The sequence below is a fragment of the Eremomyces bilateralis genome (genome assembly GCF_010015585.1).
Source record: "Eremomyces bilateralis CBS 781.70 unplaced genomic scaffold P152scaffold_2, whole genome shotgun sequence".
NCBI classification, from domain to species: Eukaryota; Fungi; Ascomycota; class Dothideomycetes; order Eremomycetales; family Eremomycetaceae; genus Eremomyces; species Eremomyces bilateralis.
This window is the reverse complement of record NW_022985068.1, coordinates 1,122,355-1,136,489: the sequence shown is the minus strand read 5'-3', so window position 1 is coordinate 1,136,489 and position 14,135 is coordinate 1,122,355. Positions and strand designations below refer to the sequence as shown.

General features: G+C 53.1%; 4 protein-coding genes across 4 annotated transcripts; 2 read left to right on the top strand and 2 right to left on the bottom strand.

Annotated features, from left to right (window-relative positions):
- Window positions 1-281: 281 nt before the first annotated feature.
- P152DRAFT_375084 (uncharacterized protein) lies at window positions 282-986 on the top strand (the record flags this gene model as incomplete). Its single annotated transcript, XM_033675596.1, has 1 exon — window positions 282-986. A coding segment is annotated over one exon (705 nt), but the record flags the coding sequence as incomplete, so codon positions are not given.
- Window positions 987-4,687: 3,701 nt separating this feature from the next.
- On the bottom strand, window positions 4,688-6,067 carry P152DRAFT_454671 (tryptophan synthase beta subunit-like PLP-dependent enzyme). Its single transcript, XM_033678632.1, has 2 exons — window positions 5,408-6,067; window positions 4,688-5,347 (listed from the first exon to the last, which is right to left on the bottom strand). The coding sequence occupies exons 1-2, from the start codon at window positions 6,020-6,022 to the stop codon at window positions 4,820-4,822; spliced, it is 1,143 nt and encodes a 380-aa protein (XP_033538033.1). The 5' UTR covers window positions 6,023-6,067; the 3' UTR covers window positions 4,688-4,819.
- A 134-nt stretch (window positions 6,068-6,201) lies between these two features.
- Window positions 6,202-7,349, top strand: P152DRAFT_121926 (ATP binding protein). Its single transcript, XM_033673712.1, has one exon. The coding sequence runs from the start codon at window positions 6,289-6,291 to the stop codon at window positions 7,171-7,173; it is 885 nt and encodes a 294-aa protein (XP_033538032.1). The 5' UTR covers window positions 6,202-6,288; the 3' UTR covers window positions 7,174-7,349.
- Window positions 7,350-8,430: 1,081 nt separating this feature from the next.
- Window positions 8,431-10,160, bottom strand: P152DRAFT_470427 (uncharacterized protein; the record flags this gene model as incomplete). Its single annotated transcript, XM_033680976.1, has 2 exons — window positions 8,431-9,501; window positions 9,552-10,160. 2 exons carry the CDS (start codon window positions 10,158-10,160, stop codon window positions 8,431-8,433), a joined length of 1,680 nt encoding a protein of 559 aa, XP_033538031.1.
- Between the last annotated feature and the right edge of the window lie 3,975 nt (window positions 10,161-14,135).

Here is a 14,135-nt window from a genome sequence, read left to right as displayed (position 1 = left end):
ACAATTCAAGATGCTAGAAGCCCGTCGTTCCTTGTGTCCATGTTGTCCTTTTCATGCCATATTATGGTGTCTCCCAAATATCCCCTTGGTCAATGGCTTCTACTTCTCTTTCAGAGGAGGATATATTAGTGAGGCCATTGGGTAACGGATGGCTTCGGCGGATCGGTATCGTTATACTCAGCATTTCTGTTTTTATTGTAATCAGAGAACCCATTAATGCCAGCATGCTGTCTCGAGAGCCACCTAAACCCCTTCTTGGAGAGAAGGAGTCGGACATGCACCTCTATTATCCTCCAATAGGACGCTCATTTCACCCACAAACGCCATTCCATAACCAGCCAACTCGATTCAGGCCGAGAACACCACTTATAATCCCTTTCACAACCAACGAGACGTTTCTGATTCAAACCGCGTTATCATACATTGCTGCGGGATGGCCTCGCGAAGATATCATAATCCTAGACAACAGTGGCACGATGGATGCGAACCCCCGAGAGGAACTACCAAAGGACAATCCGTCCCACCTGAGCTATCAGAAACTCCGAAAAGATTACGGCATCAGCGTTCTTCAGACGCCGACCTTGCTAACGTTCGCCCAAACCCAGAAATTCATGCTCCGTCTAGCGATTTCTAAAGAATGGCGTACCTTCTTCTGGAGCCGCCCCGATGTCGTCGTTCTCAGTGATGAGAGCGCTAGCCCATACCGCTCATTCTATAACCGTACTGTCGATCATCTTCTTTCTTCTCAGAACCAAAATCAAAAGTGGGCAGCAAAGTTCTTTGGGATCGATGTCCTGGTACTGATCAATGTCGACGCATGGAGAGGCATCGGCCAATGGGATACATTCCTGCCGCATTATAACACTCACTGCGACGCATATGGTCGAGCAAATATAATGGGATACGCGATTGAAAATGTCACCGCAGGGTGGGCTTTTACGGTAGCATCTGCACTGGACGACCCTGAGACGGTCCTGTTTCCTCCACCTCGGGGGATTGCGCCTCTCACAGCTCCGAAATGGTTCTCACAAGATGGACTGTTGCAATTACTGCAGGAAATGAAAGAATCGAGGCGAAGGACGGAATTAAGGGGGAAGCAATGGGAAATTAGTGAAAGAGATTGTCCGCCGTCTTTGCGTTATGACCATAGCGAAACCAACCACCTCGCAAAACAGTCAAAATCCGCCAAAACTGGCACAGCTGCCGAGGAGGGATCGGGGTCGAAGAGATGAAGCAAGAGTGGAAGACGTAATTGGCACAATTCTCAGGAGAGGCAATATCCAACAAATCCCCAGATTGCCCCTCTAGAGCTGCTAGACCTTCTACCTAACTCCAGACCTGGCAGCTCCGTCTCGTCTTGTCATCCAGGCATGCCAAACTATCCGTCAATTAATATCGACACGCCAAGGTCCTTCCCAAATCCACACTTCCCCTATCTTCTCGCGACGTTGTATGCCATGGCGGAGGACCAGCATTCAGCCCAACTAGACGAGATGGATGGGAGAGCGCAGGATATACGGGAAGTTAAAGAATATTGGGCCCAAGGAGTGTGACAACCTGCCACGGGACAGATGCTCGTTTTAAATGTTATATTAGTGTTCATCTATTAGTGGTGGGTGGTGAAGTACAGCAACCGGATGTCTGTGTGTTGGGGTTTGAAATCAATTACGTCAAGTTATGAAGGCGATGGACACGGTTAAGGTTAACTATGCATAAATGGGTATCAGGGAAGCAAAGCTAGACATACAGGCAAATCATGATATTACAATCTACTGCCTTGGGCACCTGGTTTCGCACTTACACCTGCAGCGCCCTCCTTCTTCGGCATCTTCTTGTTATCCAACCCCAGCGTCTCTAAATCCTTCTTCTTATGGTAATGGGGAGCCGCGTCGACAAGCCACTCAGCCTGGATCGGCAAGTTGCTTCGCATATACTCCTTGCTAGTCAACACGAGCTCGTAAAAAATCACCCATCGCGGATTGACCTCCATCAGCACGGAGCTGGGGTGCAGGTAGACAGTGAGACCGTTCTTCACCGTCCGATACGAGTCCCCGCCGCGTTGCAAGCGCGCTGCATTCGGGAAGAAGCCTGCCGTGATGGCTTTCTGGATCGGGACGAGTTCGCTCGCGCCACACGTGGAGACGGTGATCTCCACCCGGTCGCAGAGCTTCGTCAATTGATCGCGCACATCGCGGGCGCGGGAAAGGCTCCGCTGCTGCAGGAAGTTTTCTTTCGCCCACACGTAGCTGAAGTCAGAATCGACCCACTGGTTCCAGATGTTCAGCAGCGTGAGGTGGTCGCCGCCTTCTTTGATGGTGAAGCGCGAACGCGCGGAGTCGGCATGGATTTTCTTGTCCTTCGGGCGGAAGAATAGGGCGGACGATTCGGCGAGCATGGCGATGATGGAAAGAATCTCTTCCACGCAGCCCAGTTTGTCGGCGGCGAGGATGGATTTGGCGAGCATGGGATCGGTAGGGAATTCGGCCATCTGTCGACCGATTTTGGTGAGCTCGCCCTTGTCATTGAGCGCGCCGAGGGCGTATAACTGCTCCAGAGCTCGGATGAGGGTGTCGGCGGGGGGAGCATCCATGAAGTCGAAGTCAATGAGATCGTTAATGCCAAGCGACTTGAGCATCAGAACGATACTATTGAGATTCGAGCGTTGGATTTCCGGAGTCGTATTTTGTTCCAGTTCGTTGTAGAAGGCCCATTTCGTGTATAATCTGAAGCATTTCCCGGGACCAACACGGCCAGCTCGTCCCGCTCGTTGTTCGGCTGATGCTCTTGAGCAAGGTGTCACGACGAGTGACTCCATGCCGTTACGGGGATTATATACGTTCTCTTTAACAAATCCGGGGTCTATCACGTAAACAATTCCGTCGATCGTCAATGAGGTCTCTGCAATATTCGTAGCCAAGACCACTTTCCTCGCTTTCGGTGGTGTCGGTTCGAAGATCTTCGCTTGAAGGTCGGTGGGAAGGTTGGCGTAGATCGGACATATGATGAGTTCAGGCGCTTTGCTCCCGAGTTTCCGGGCGGTTTCTTGTAGATTCTGCTCGGCAGCTTCGATCTCGTCCTGACCTGTGAGGAATACCAGCACGTCACCTTTTGGCTGGGACAGATGGATTTGGAAGACGGTGGTAACGGCGGCGGCTAGATAATTTGCCTCCGGTTGAGGGGTATAGTGTATGTCGACGGGATATCGTCGTCCTGGGATGTTAAAGATGGGGGCGTCGTCGAAGTATTTGGAGAATTTCTGGGCGTCCATGGTGGCAGAGGAGATGAGGAGTTTGAGGTCTGGTCTGAAGCGGGAGATATCTTTGACAAGACCAAAAAGGATATCGGTATGTAGTGTTCTCTCGTGGGCTTCGTCAATCATAAGACATGAGTAGCCTGCGAGATCCGGCTCGGTGAGAAACTCTCGTAGCAACATTCCATCCGTCATGTACTTTAGAACCGTCTTGTCGTTGGTCTTGTCCTCAAATCGTATTGCATATCCCACCTCATTTCCGAGTTTGACACCCATTTCATCCGCTACACGAGCTGCTACACTCATAGCTGCGACTCTTCGAGGCTGAGTACAGCCGACTTTGAGCCCTCCTTTCGTATATCCCGCTTCATGGAGGTATTGCGGAAGCTGTGTAGTTTTGCCACTGCCTGTTTCTCCAACGACGATGAGAACCTGATATTGCGCCACCGCTGCTAGTATCTCGTCTCGAAACGTGTACATCGGCAAGCTCTTCCTGGTTTCATCGATCGATTTCGCCCGCTGCTCGGCCTCGTCGATCCTTTGCATCATCATCTTCTGCTCCTTCGTCATGGGCTTCTCCCCGGCCAGGGCACCCGCAGCGATGAAGTTGATGCGCTGCTCTTCGTCGAAGACATAATCGTAGTCGCCTTCGTCAACCAACGTCGGCTTCGATATCTGAGCCTTCGCCTTCTTCGACTGCTCAATTTCCCACTCGTCCTGCTCTGTGACATACCGCTCCCTCCCATATTCGTCACGATCAACATAGCGCTTGTACAGAACGTCATGTTTCCGTTTCCGATCGATCTTTCCTTTCTCTGTGATGTAGTCTTCCGGTAGTTCATAGCCGTCGATGTGGTCGTCGATTCGCAGGCGCTCTTCCGCCAACTGTAAGGTTTCTCGATTTCTCGCGAATTCCTGGACCTCAGCTTTGGATAAAGTCGGATTCGTTCGCTCTTCTTCGGCTTCTTCCACGACCTGTTTTCTGAGCAGCGCAAGTTGTTCGGTTTCTCGTTTCTTGAGATACTCTTGTCGCGACCGGAGACGAAGATCCTCAACTGCGCCGGCACGCCCTTTTAGGTCGTCTCCAAGCGCCTTCCGACGTGAAGCCTCTCCAGACATGATCTCGAATGCCGTCTTAAAACACCATGTAAATATAGTCACATGAGAAAGCTCACGATGTGCTGTGTGCTGTTCATCAAATGATCAATCAATAATTGAAGGGGCGTGTTGATGCCTCAGGCATAACATTTTTGCCTCAGTTGATGCCTTACCAGTGGCTTGGCTGCTGCAGCTGCAGTGCCTCCCTGATATTGCAGTTGGACATGGACTGTTGGAGGTCCATCAGCGTGTTGAACTAGAACTGCGACACCACCCATAAAGTTCGCTTATTTTACTAGTGGTGAGAAATATAAGGTGATGAGAGTTACTGTAGCAGAGTGCCATCATATATTGGTTCTGACTTTACGGTGCATTGACCATATCTACTGTTTGTGTGGGGCAGTATATGGAAGCATAACATGAGTCTCCTTGAAATATACGATGCTTCAAAGTTCGCTATTTAACAATAGCCTACGCTTCAGGGGGGATGTTATACTCTCGATACCCTTCTGTTGATAGGAGGACCACCACCGCATCCGCTCCCAACTCCAACTTCCCCTCGTCCTTCAGCATCCTCAGCGCACTCACCGACGCCGCTCCGCAGGGCCCGGCGTTGACCCCACGGCCGTGAAGGTACTGCACCGCCCGATGGGAGTCCCAGTCGGAGATCGCCACCGCGGCATCCACTCCGTTCCGAAGAACCGGCCATGCGATCTCGGAAACCGTGCCGCAGTTCATCCCGCACATGATGGTGTCGCCTGTGCGGATCGTGGTCATCTTCCCGGCTTCGAGGCTCGCCTTCAGACATGCAGATGTCTCCGGCTCGACCGTGGCGACGGTGCAGGGTGGGTTCTTGGCTTTGAAATGCGCAGTTACGGATTGCATCCAGGAGCCCACCCCGACAGAACCGATGATGCATGTCGGAGGTTTGTCACCGGTCAACTGCACGAGTTGCTGGTCGACCTCTTCCAGAGCGGTGGAATAGCCTTCAACGACCCACTACTTACATCGAGCTCAGCGATTATCTATCAGGAACGCAGAGGATCAAATAGGACGCACTGAAGACACTTCCGTGAACCCGGCCCATGAGGTGTCCATAACAAGCAATGCGCCCGTCCTCTCCGCTTCTTCTTTCGCGGTAGCAATAGAGTCATCATAGTTACCCTCGACCACGCCCACCGTGGCGCCTTCGCTCCGAATCCTGACCTGCGTCGCGTCGTCGATATTCTGCGGCACGAACACCGTTGCCGGGATCCCCAGATATCGAGCCATGCGCGCCGTGGCGCGGCCCCAGTTGCCATCGGAGCAAGTCACCAGATGGATGCCCGATTGTCGCGCCGCATCTCCGAGTGAGGTTATGGAGATGGGTGGATCGACGGTCGCATCGAGGCCGCATTGTGCGGCGACCGCGCAATAAATCGCCCATGAGGCGCCGAGGATCTTGAACGATGGGAGGCCGAAGCGGGTTGATTCGTCTTTGACGAGGACATGGCTCACTCCAAGCTCTTTTGCTAGATCTGGGAGAGGGACGAGTGGTGTTTGCTTGTATTCTGGGAGTCTCTGGTGGAACTTGAGGATCAGTGGGTTGCTAGTGGTCGGTGGTTGGTGGCTCCAAGACGCTGCCGACGGATTATGGTAGATACCATGGCTTCTAGAAGGGTTAACTACGGTCATTTTGAACGGTGCAATTGCTTGAAACAAAGACATGAGGTCGTCAACCGTCGAGGACTGTTGATCGTTGGAGATCATGAAGTTGAATTTTCATCGTTCTGATTCGTCAAACCGAACCTCCCACCTGCAGAGCGCCAGACCCTGAACCCGAACTTGCATCAGCTCCGCTAAAGATTTCAAATGACATATTCCACCATGTAGTCCCATCTCCCCCCAAACATCTCCCCAACCATCCTCGAATCCCATTCTATCCCCTCCATACCACCACCATGAGCAAATTCGGCGTCATCGTCACCGGCCCCGCCGGCGCCGGCAAAACCACCTTCTGCACCGCCCTCATCCAACACCTCCGCACCGTCCGCCGCTCCTGCTACTACGTGAACCTCGACCCGGCAGCCGACGACTTCGCCTACGAGCCAGACATCGACATCAAAGACCTGATCAGCCTCGAGGACGTGATGGAGGAGCTGTCCCTAGGGCCCAACGGCGGGCTGATCTACTGCTTCGAGCATCTCCTCGAGAACATGGACTTCCTCACCGACCCACTCGACCCTGTCACCGACGAGTACCTGATCATCTTCGACATGCCGGGCCAGATCGAGCTGTACACCCACGTGCCGATCCTCCCAGCCCTGGTGAAACAGTTGATGCACGGGTCGCTGAACATCCGGATGTGCGCGACCTACCTCCTCGAAGCGACGTTCGTGGTGGACCGCCCCAAGTTCTTCGCCGGCACGCTGAGCGCCATGAGCGCCATGATGATGCTGGAGATGCCGCATTTGAACATCCTGACGAAGATGGATCTGATCAAGGGGAAGGTGCCGCGGCGGGAGTTGAAGCGGTTCCTGGATCCCGACGTCGGGTTGCTGGACGATGATCCGGATCGTGCGCTGCCGGAGGAGGCGAAGGCGGCAGGGTTGGATCCCACGGAGACGACGAACGTGATGAGCGGGGCATCGTATCATAAGTTGAATAAGGCGGTGGGGCGGTTAATTGATGATTTCAGTATGGTGTCGTTCCTGCAGTTGGACGCGCAGGACGAGGAGAGTGTGGGGGCGGTGCTCAGCTATATCGACGAGTCGATACAGTACCATGAAGCACAGGAACCGAAGGAGCCGGTAGAGGAGCCTCTGGATGATATGGAGGGGTATTGACGGATCAACAACTTGGAAGGCGGCTCGTTGGCTGCTCCGCATATGCAGGCGTTCTCATGGATGATTGATGGATTGGCATAGCATCGGAGTTTTTTGGGTTTCGGAGGAAGATCATCTTGAGATATTGCTGGCTGAGGGTTGGCATTGTGGTTTTCGAAAAGAAAAGCACACGATCAAGGCTTGCGATGACAAGTCCGTACTGCGAGAGACTGCATCAGGACATCCTGATGATTATCCAACATCGCACCGAGGCTGAAGGTTCGGTGGTGAACATGGTGTAGTATCTGCCATCTTAGAATAGAGAACCCTACACTATCCTCAACCAACCTCTAGTAACATTACCGTCCTCCCCATGAAGGATTCCACGGAGAAGCCATTGTGCACCAACATATCGCTACCACACCGCCCAAACTCAAGATACCCCTTCTCAACCGCCATCATCACCAACACCCCTCCTCTCGCGAATACGATACCCCTTCCATCGACGATCCATTCCATCCTTAAACCCCTTCTCCATCTGGTCGAGGAATGTGCAGCTATGTCCCGATCACTCGATCAGGGACGTTGACGTGCCCTTGCATATCAGGCATCAGCAGACGAAGAAGTGTCATCGGGGCTGCGGCGATCCCCCTCGTCTCGCTTAAGTAGCGAGGGAGGGGTGAGATCGCGGAGATGGAGGGAGGGGCGGAAAAGATGGTGGTGAGGTTGGAGGGTATAGTGGGAGAAAAGGGAAGGAGAATGCAGAGAAAAGTATCGCGGTCAGAGGAATGTTGAATAGGTGGCCGACAAATTACCTGGACGTTTACGCGAAATATGGTTCACATACAATACAAGGCAGAAGAGCGATAGTTGTTTTGATTATTTTTTCATTCAATCTACCTAGCTACGTGCATCCATCGTGCAAACTGGTAGTGATGCTCCTGCGATCAAGAACATCCAGTGATCGTTGCACAGAGCCAAGCAGCCTCCTAAACTGCTTTCACTGTCTGTTGTTTCCTCCCCTCGTCATCTTCCAAAGGGCGTTCGGAAATGACGATTCCAATCATACAATACTGTGGACGAATCCTAGGCAACCAATCGCCACCCCGTCCTCCTAGTGTTTTTCTTTGTTTACAAACGAAAATGAAAATCCACTTTTTGGACGACGGTATCCGAACCGGACTCGCGAGAGTCATGCATAATCTTATGTAGCAAAAGAGTGTGATCCCAATGATGTGAGATCGGGAAAGAGGGTACAGAGTTAGGTATACAGGACGTTCAAATGCCAAAGGCAGGTGGAGGTGGGAGGGCCATTTGCTTGCGCTCCCATTCCTTCGCCTTCTTGGCCATCACCTCGGGGTCGAACGCCTCAGTGGCGCGAACGTCCCTTGCGAGAGTCGCGCTGCTGAAGTTGGAGTGGCGGAGGTCGGAGAGGGCGGTGAGGCTGCGCATCTTTCGCAGGGACTTGGGACGGAAATATCGGATGGAGGGAGGGGGTTGGCTCTGCTCGAATGCCGACACCGGGGTGGGCAAGGGCGTGTGGCTTGGAGAAGTGGTGGAGGGAGATGGGGTGGAGGAGACGTAGGTTTCGAAAATTTCGTCCGTGTCCCGTCGACGGGGGCGCATGCGGCGGAATTCTCGAGCGAGGCGTTCGAGGGTTGAGCCGCGAGATCGGGAAGACTGTGCATATTCTGATGGTGCGTAGTCTTCTTTGACGCTGGGCGTTGGAGGTGGTAGCGGGTCGGTACGGTTGATGCTGCCAAAGCTACCAGAGGCACGCAGGCTAAAGGCAGTGCTAGGTCGTCTAGAATGGGTTTGTGATGAGGAATGCGATTGAGCGGACTGTGATGAGGAAGAGTGTGCGCTGTGCATGCTGACACCAGAGTCCACCTTGCGGCCGTGACGGCTGGTTCGTCCTTCGCCTATTGAGGCGGTGTCAAGTGACGATGTGTTCATGTCGAACGTCGGACTGCTCGGTGACCTGACTGGTTCGGAGGTTGCGGATGATTGCAGGTAAGCCGCCTCAGCAGGTGACGATTCTTGACACTCGTGGATGGCGTCGTTGGCGAGTGAGAGGTAGGATTCCAGAATGCGGCGCGTTGAAGGCCACCCCGATGACTCGCTCTCCGAGGCATTCTGCATAATCAAGGTCGCGAGGACCTTAGGACCCTTCCTATCAACTGCCTTGATGTACCGGAAAAAGCCTTCGCGTTGCTTGATGAGGATTTCTGGAGTGAGTTTCGTCGAGGTGCTGGGTGTAGTATTGACCACAGGTGGATAAAGAGTGTTGAGCATGGCATGGCAGTTGTGGAGGTTAAACGGGGTGAGAGACATCTCATTGATCAAGATCTGGATGGTGTTAGAGAATGATGGCGGATTGATTGCATAGGAAGTCTTACCCATTGACGAAGGCTGACGTAGAGACGAGAGTAGAGCTGATCGATCTTGCATTCCTTCACCTCTAGGTCACGAATCCACTCCGCTACGCCTGGGAATCGAGCGCCAATTTCCTCGGATGTTTGACTCAAGGTCCGTCGGGTGATTCCAAGGCGCTCCAATGCCCCGGCAACCTCCTTTCGCCTGCGCATCTCCAAGTCCTTCAGGTAGTCCAGTCCAGTCAATGCCTGGCAGAAGTCGATGAGGTGGATCTCCGGGGTGAAGACTTTATGGAGGAAAGACGTGATGAATGTCGGTGGGAGGCATGCCTGTTGCTGAGGAATCTTCTGGAGTTGCACCATGAGCGACGCCGTGAACTGGGCGGTCACTGCCTGTGTATCAACGGGAGAAGCAGGCGAGCAGCTCAAATCGAAGGTCGGAGTGGTTGTTCGAGTTGGGGGGAGTGCTTGAGCTCGTGGAGTGCTGTTGATAGTATACATGGTCCGGAGGGGCATCTCGTTGGTATTGGGAGGGGAGAGGATGTGGTCGAGGATAAGCTGGTAGGGTGAGGATGAGCCTGTGCTGGAGCTCGATCCCGACGAAGGATTTCGCGAATGCGGAGTTGAGTCCATGGTGTGGTGAGGATGCGATTCAGAATCAATGCGTTCGTTGTGTCCTTCCGTAAGAGCAGTTACAGCCAACGACACACAAATGTCAAGGCAGTCAACATGCAGATACTAGATTATAAAGACGCGAGGGCCAGGCGTGAGATCGCCTGATGACGGCGATTCAATATATGCAAGACCAGGTTGTCCTTGTCTGCGCTTCGAGCACTCGCCGCTCGTGATCTGGAGTCGGCGGAAGCTGGGGAAAAAGCTTGGAACGATCCTAGGAGGCGATTGGAGGGGTTTCGATCATCCCTCGGTGTCGAAATTCCAACGGTCGCGTCTCGTAGGAGAGATGCTAGGAAACAATGCAGGGATCTGCGCTTGTTATAGTGGTCGAGTAAAGGGATATTGAGGCCGGTGGCAATCGAGTGGTCCCAGCTCTTGACAATCAAGCGAACGATGTGTGGAAGTCCGCGAGTTAACTGGATCGACCCGAGGAGCGTGTTGATTTATGTAAACCGGAAAGCTGATGGAATGAGAGACGGCGAACTGTCGCGTTGTGAAGGTAAACAACGGAGAGTGTTGTGTTGCAAACGGGCGGGAGACGTGTGGTGAGGCTGGACGGGTCGGGAGTGGTGGGTGAAATAGCAAACGGACTCCCGAATTGGGAAGTCGGATGCAGAGGACGTCGAAATGAACGGCAGCACTGGGCTTGGATCGGAAGGAAGGGAACCAATTGCAGTAGAATTGGACGATAATTGAAAAGAATGAGAAGAGGATGGATGAGGAGGAGTCAGGCGAGACAAGGACTGATAAGGCCTATTATCTGATGTGAAGGAGTTGTGGACTGGTGGACTTGGTGGCACAGGATTCTTCCCCTCTGCTGCGTGCTTGCAGTGTCAGGGACTCAGGGTGCTCACGACCTCAGCGATCAGAATTCTCAATTCAGACATGGACATGGACTGCACGACTGTGGACATCCCAGCTCTCCGAGGGTCCCACTTGGTCTCAAAATTCTCTTACAGGCTGGGGCCAGGTATCAAGGTGGAAAAGCAGAGCCCAGAGGAAATCCAAACGGCGAGGGGCCTGAATGTGAGGCGTTGAGCTTCAGCAAAGTATCCGGAGCGATGGATGCTGACTCGAAACGGCTTAGCGTGGTGGACCTAGTGGAGGGGGTGGAGGCGGACAGGGGAAGATGGAAAGCGGGACCGAACCTTTCCTTCTGTTCTTCCCTAACTTTCACTTGTGATCTGGTGGAGTTACTTACAAGTTACGAGCAACAGTCAACAGACAGGGAAGCTACAAGCCCAATACTCTTCCCCCTGCCACATTCACCTCCATCTGGCAGGGGGTACCCTCGGGTCGCAGCAGGGGCCAAGGGTGTTCCTTCTCCCCGGTTCCCTGACTCTGCAGTGTGCATACTCTGCTCCGATTCACCATTCTCTCTCCCCCTCCCCAGTCTCCCTTCGAGTTGTCACTTCTAACTCTCCCATGTCCCAACGAGTTCAGCCAATCCAGTGTCCAATAAACGGACCGATCACAGTCCCCGCTGCTTATGGAATGAAGGAAATTTATCACGGCTGCTGAGTAGATCATCTTTCGAATCGTAGGTATACAAATGCAGTGACAGGAAGCTTCTCGCCCGTTCTGCTGAGTGAATCGATAATTGTACTACCTAGACTGCGTATGGCTCCTATTGTCCTACCTTGCCTTCCACCGTGCCTCCCACTACTCCCCAGGCACCATCATATTGCAATTCACATCAGCAGAGTGATCTTCTCTCTTCCAACCCATTACACTGATACGCTACCTGAACGTTATCGACAATTCAGTTCAGATCGACAGCCATGATTCATCCTCACTCCTCGACCTTGTAATTCATAAGTCGTAAGTCGTAAATCGGTAAGACCTTATCAGCACCCTAAATTCTAACGACACCGGCCAGAAGGTTCCTAAAAGCAATGATTCATGCTAGTCTTTCCCACGCTGCCAGGCGGCCAACAGGAGACCGTACCCTCCTCATCTCTATTCTTCTTCCGTCCAAGCGTTGCGGATACGATTCAGACAAGCAGAGAGTGGGAGAAAGAAGAGGGGGTGGTGATGGCTGGGGGGGAAGGAAGCCAACGACCCGAGCCCGCGGGCGGGAACGAAAAAGGAAGAAGAACAACTTGTATTCCACCACTCATGTTCGATCTCTGGGCAACAGGCCAGCAGCGCGCGGAGATCCGTCCCGACGAAACGGCCAGAAAGTCCCGACTCTCTCCCTCCGTCTCCAGAACGGAAGGTTCACAATATTGTTGATATGGGGTGACCATGCGCAGCAGATCCAATGATCCATGATTCTTCAAGGGACACACAGCAAACTGGAACCCATCGCCGAGGAAATCGCCTCTCTCCTCTCTATTTCAATGTACCGTGGCCACGAAGAGATTTTGGATGCCCAAGTTATGCAACCCCTTAATCAACACCAAACGCAACGTCCTCCAAACCACCGGGAACCTGGGAATTGACCTCTGTTCAACAACGGTCAATGGACAACGACCAACGGGTATAATCGTAGTACCGAGGATTTCAAACGACTAAAAGAAATCTTCGGTACGCTATCTTTTCCCAGGAGCTTGGATTATCGACCAAATCGAACCGTCGCGACCCAATCTGCGACCGTCCCAACCGACTCCATTGTTCGATTCAGTACCCCTGCTCCTTTCTGCATCGTCGACTCGACTCTCCCGAATTCCCTCACGCCTCAGTGCCTCATCGCTCCCCTACCCGCTGCGCCGAGGCGTAGGAACCCTGGACGACGTTAGCTTCTTCCCCTGCTTAGGACGTTCCGCATGGGCTGTATGGCGCTGGGCAAACAACGGCGCCTGAGCCCGGTTCGCAGCCGTCCACTTCCCCGAATCCCGGGGACGCGGTAGGTGTCACGACTAGTGTGCGCCTCTGGACATGAACCCATGCTAGTGGCTTGCTGCTGCGGAGATACATGCAGGGTGACTGAACTCAGAAGGATCGTTGGGAACACTGTAGGATTTCCGATTTTGAGAACGGAGGCCTGAAAAGTGAGAATGGTGATCAGGGACTCGCTCCACTGACCAGATCTCCCGAATTTCCGATGAGCTCCGCCGAAAAGAAGCGAAGGCAAATTGATGGCGATCGTCTTCAATTCGGAAGTCAAACAGCCTCATGATCCCACTGGCGTTTGTAAGTGTACCAACTACGAAGTAGCCCCAAAGCCGCCTCAATACGTTATTATAGCTTTGCAGATCCTACGATTTCAGACAACTTACCTACTTTACTGCAGTTCGATCGATCGACAATAACTGACAGCCGACAGGTCGCACGAACTGATAACATCTGTTTGACAAGTGACAACAGTTCCGTACGTACCAAACTACCAATTCACGGAGAACTTTCAATCAAGGAGCTTTTTCGGTTCCTTGCAACTCGCAGCAGTTCACTGAGACCTCACTCCCGTTCGTCGAACCATTTCTCGGCTCATTGGTGGTATTCGACTGGTTCGACCCCAACAAACGCGTGTGTTCCTCAACCTGACTTACCAGGCCGATCCATGCGTTTGCAAGGGACTCACATGTACGTCCATTATTCCAAGGTCCAACGCTCGACGTGCTCCCGTCCCAGCCTCCCAGACGTCACAACTCGCAAGTCACCACTCGGAGCAGTAGGTACGTGCCGGTTGGCCAGCTCAGCCCATAACGCCGCAATATATCCCGTATGCTCGCAAACCAAATATGTATCATGCATCGTTCATGAGACAGTGAGGAGATGCCTCCGATCCGAATCCGGATTCAGAACGTCCATTTCACTGAGACGCGGTGGCATTGACACGCCGCATCGCAGGCGTTGATTCTGCGGCATCGGCGCCCCTGAAAATCTCCCCAGGGTCGCAGCCCACAGGTGGTGCCTGGCGGGGTGTCCTTGTCTTCCAGCATCATTGCGCAGGCATTCGTCAAGGACTCAGCAGTCAGCACAGTCAGCAGC

Excerpts from the sequence above, each read along its gene's own strand:
- P152DRAFT_454671 (XM_033678632.1), bottom strand. The coding sequence starts at position 6,022 with ATGACCGTAGTTAACCCTTCTAGAAGCCATGGTATCTACCATAATCCG. Across the intron at positions 5,348-5,407 it reads GGTTCACGGAAGTGTCTTCA|TGGGTCGTTGAAGGCTATTC; the intron begins GTGCGTCCTATT and ends CGATGTAAGTAG.
- P152DRAFT_121926 (XM_033673712.1), top strand. The coding sequence starts at position 6,289 with ATGAGCAAATTCGGCGTCATCGTCACCGGCCCCGCCGGCGCCGGCAAA.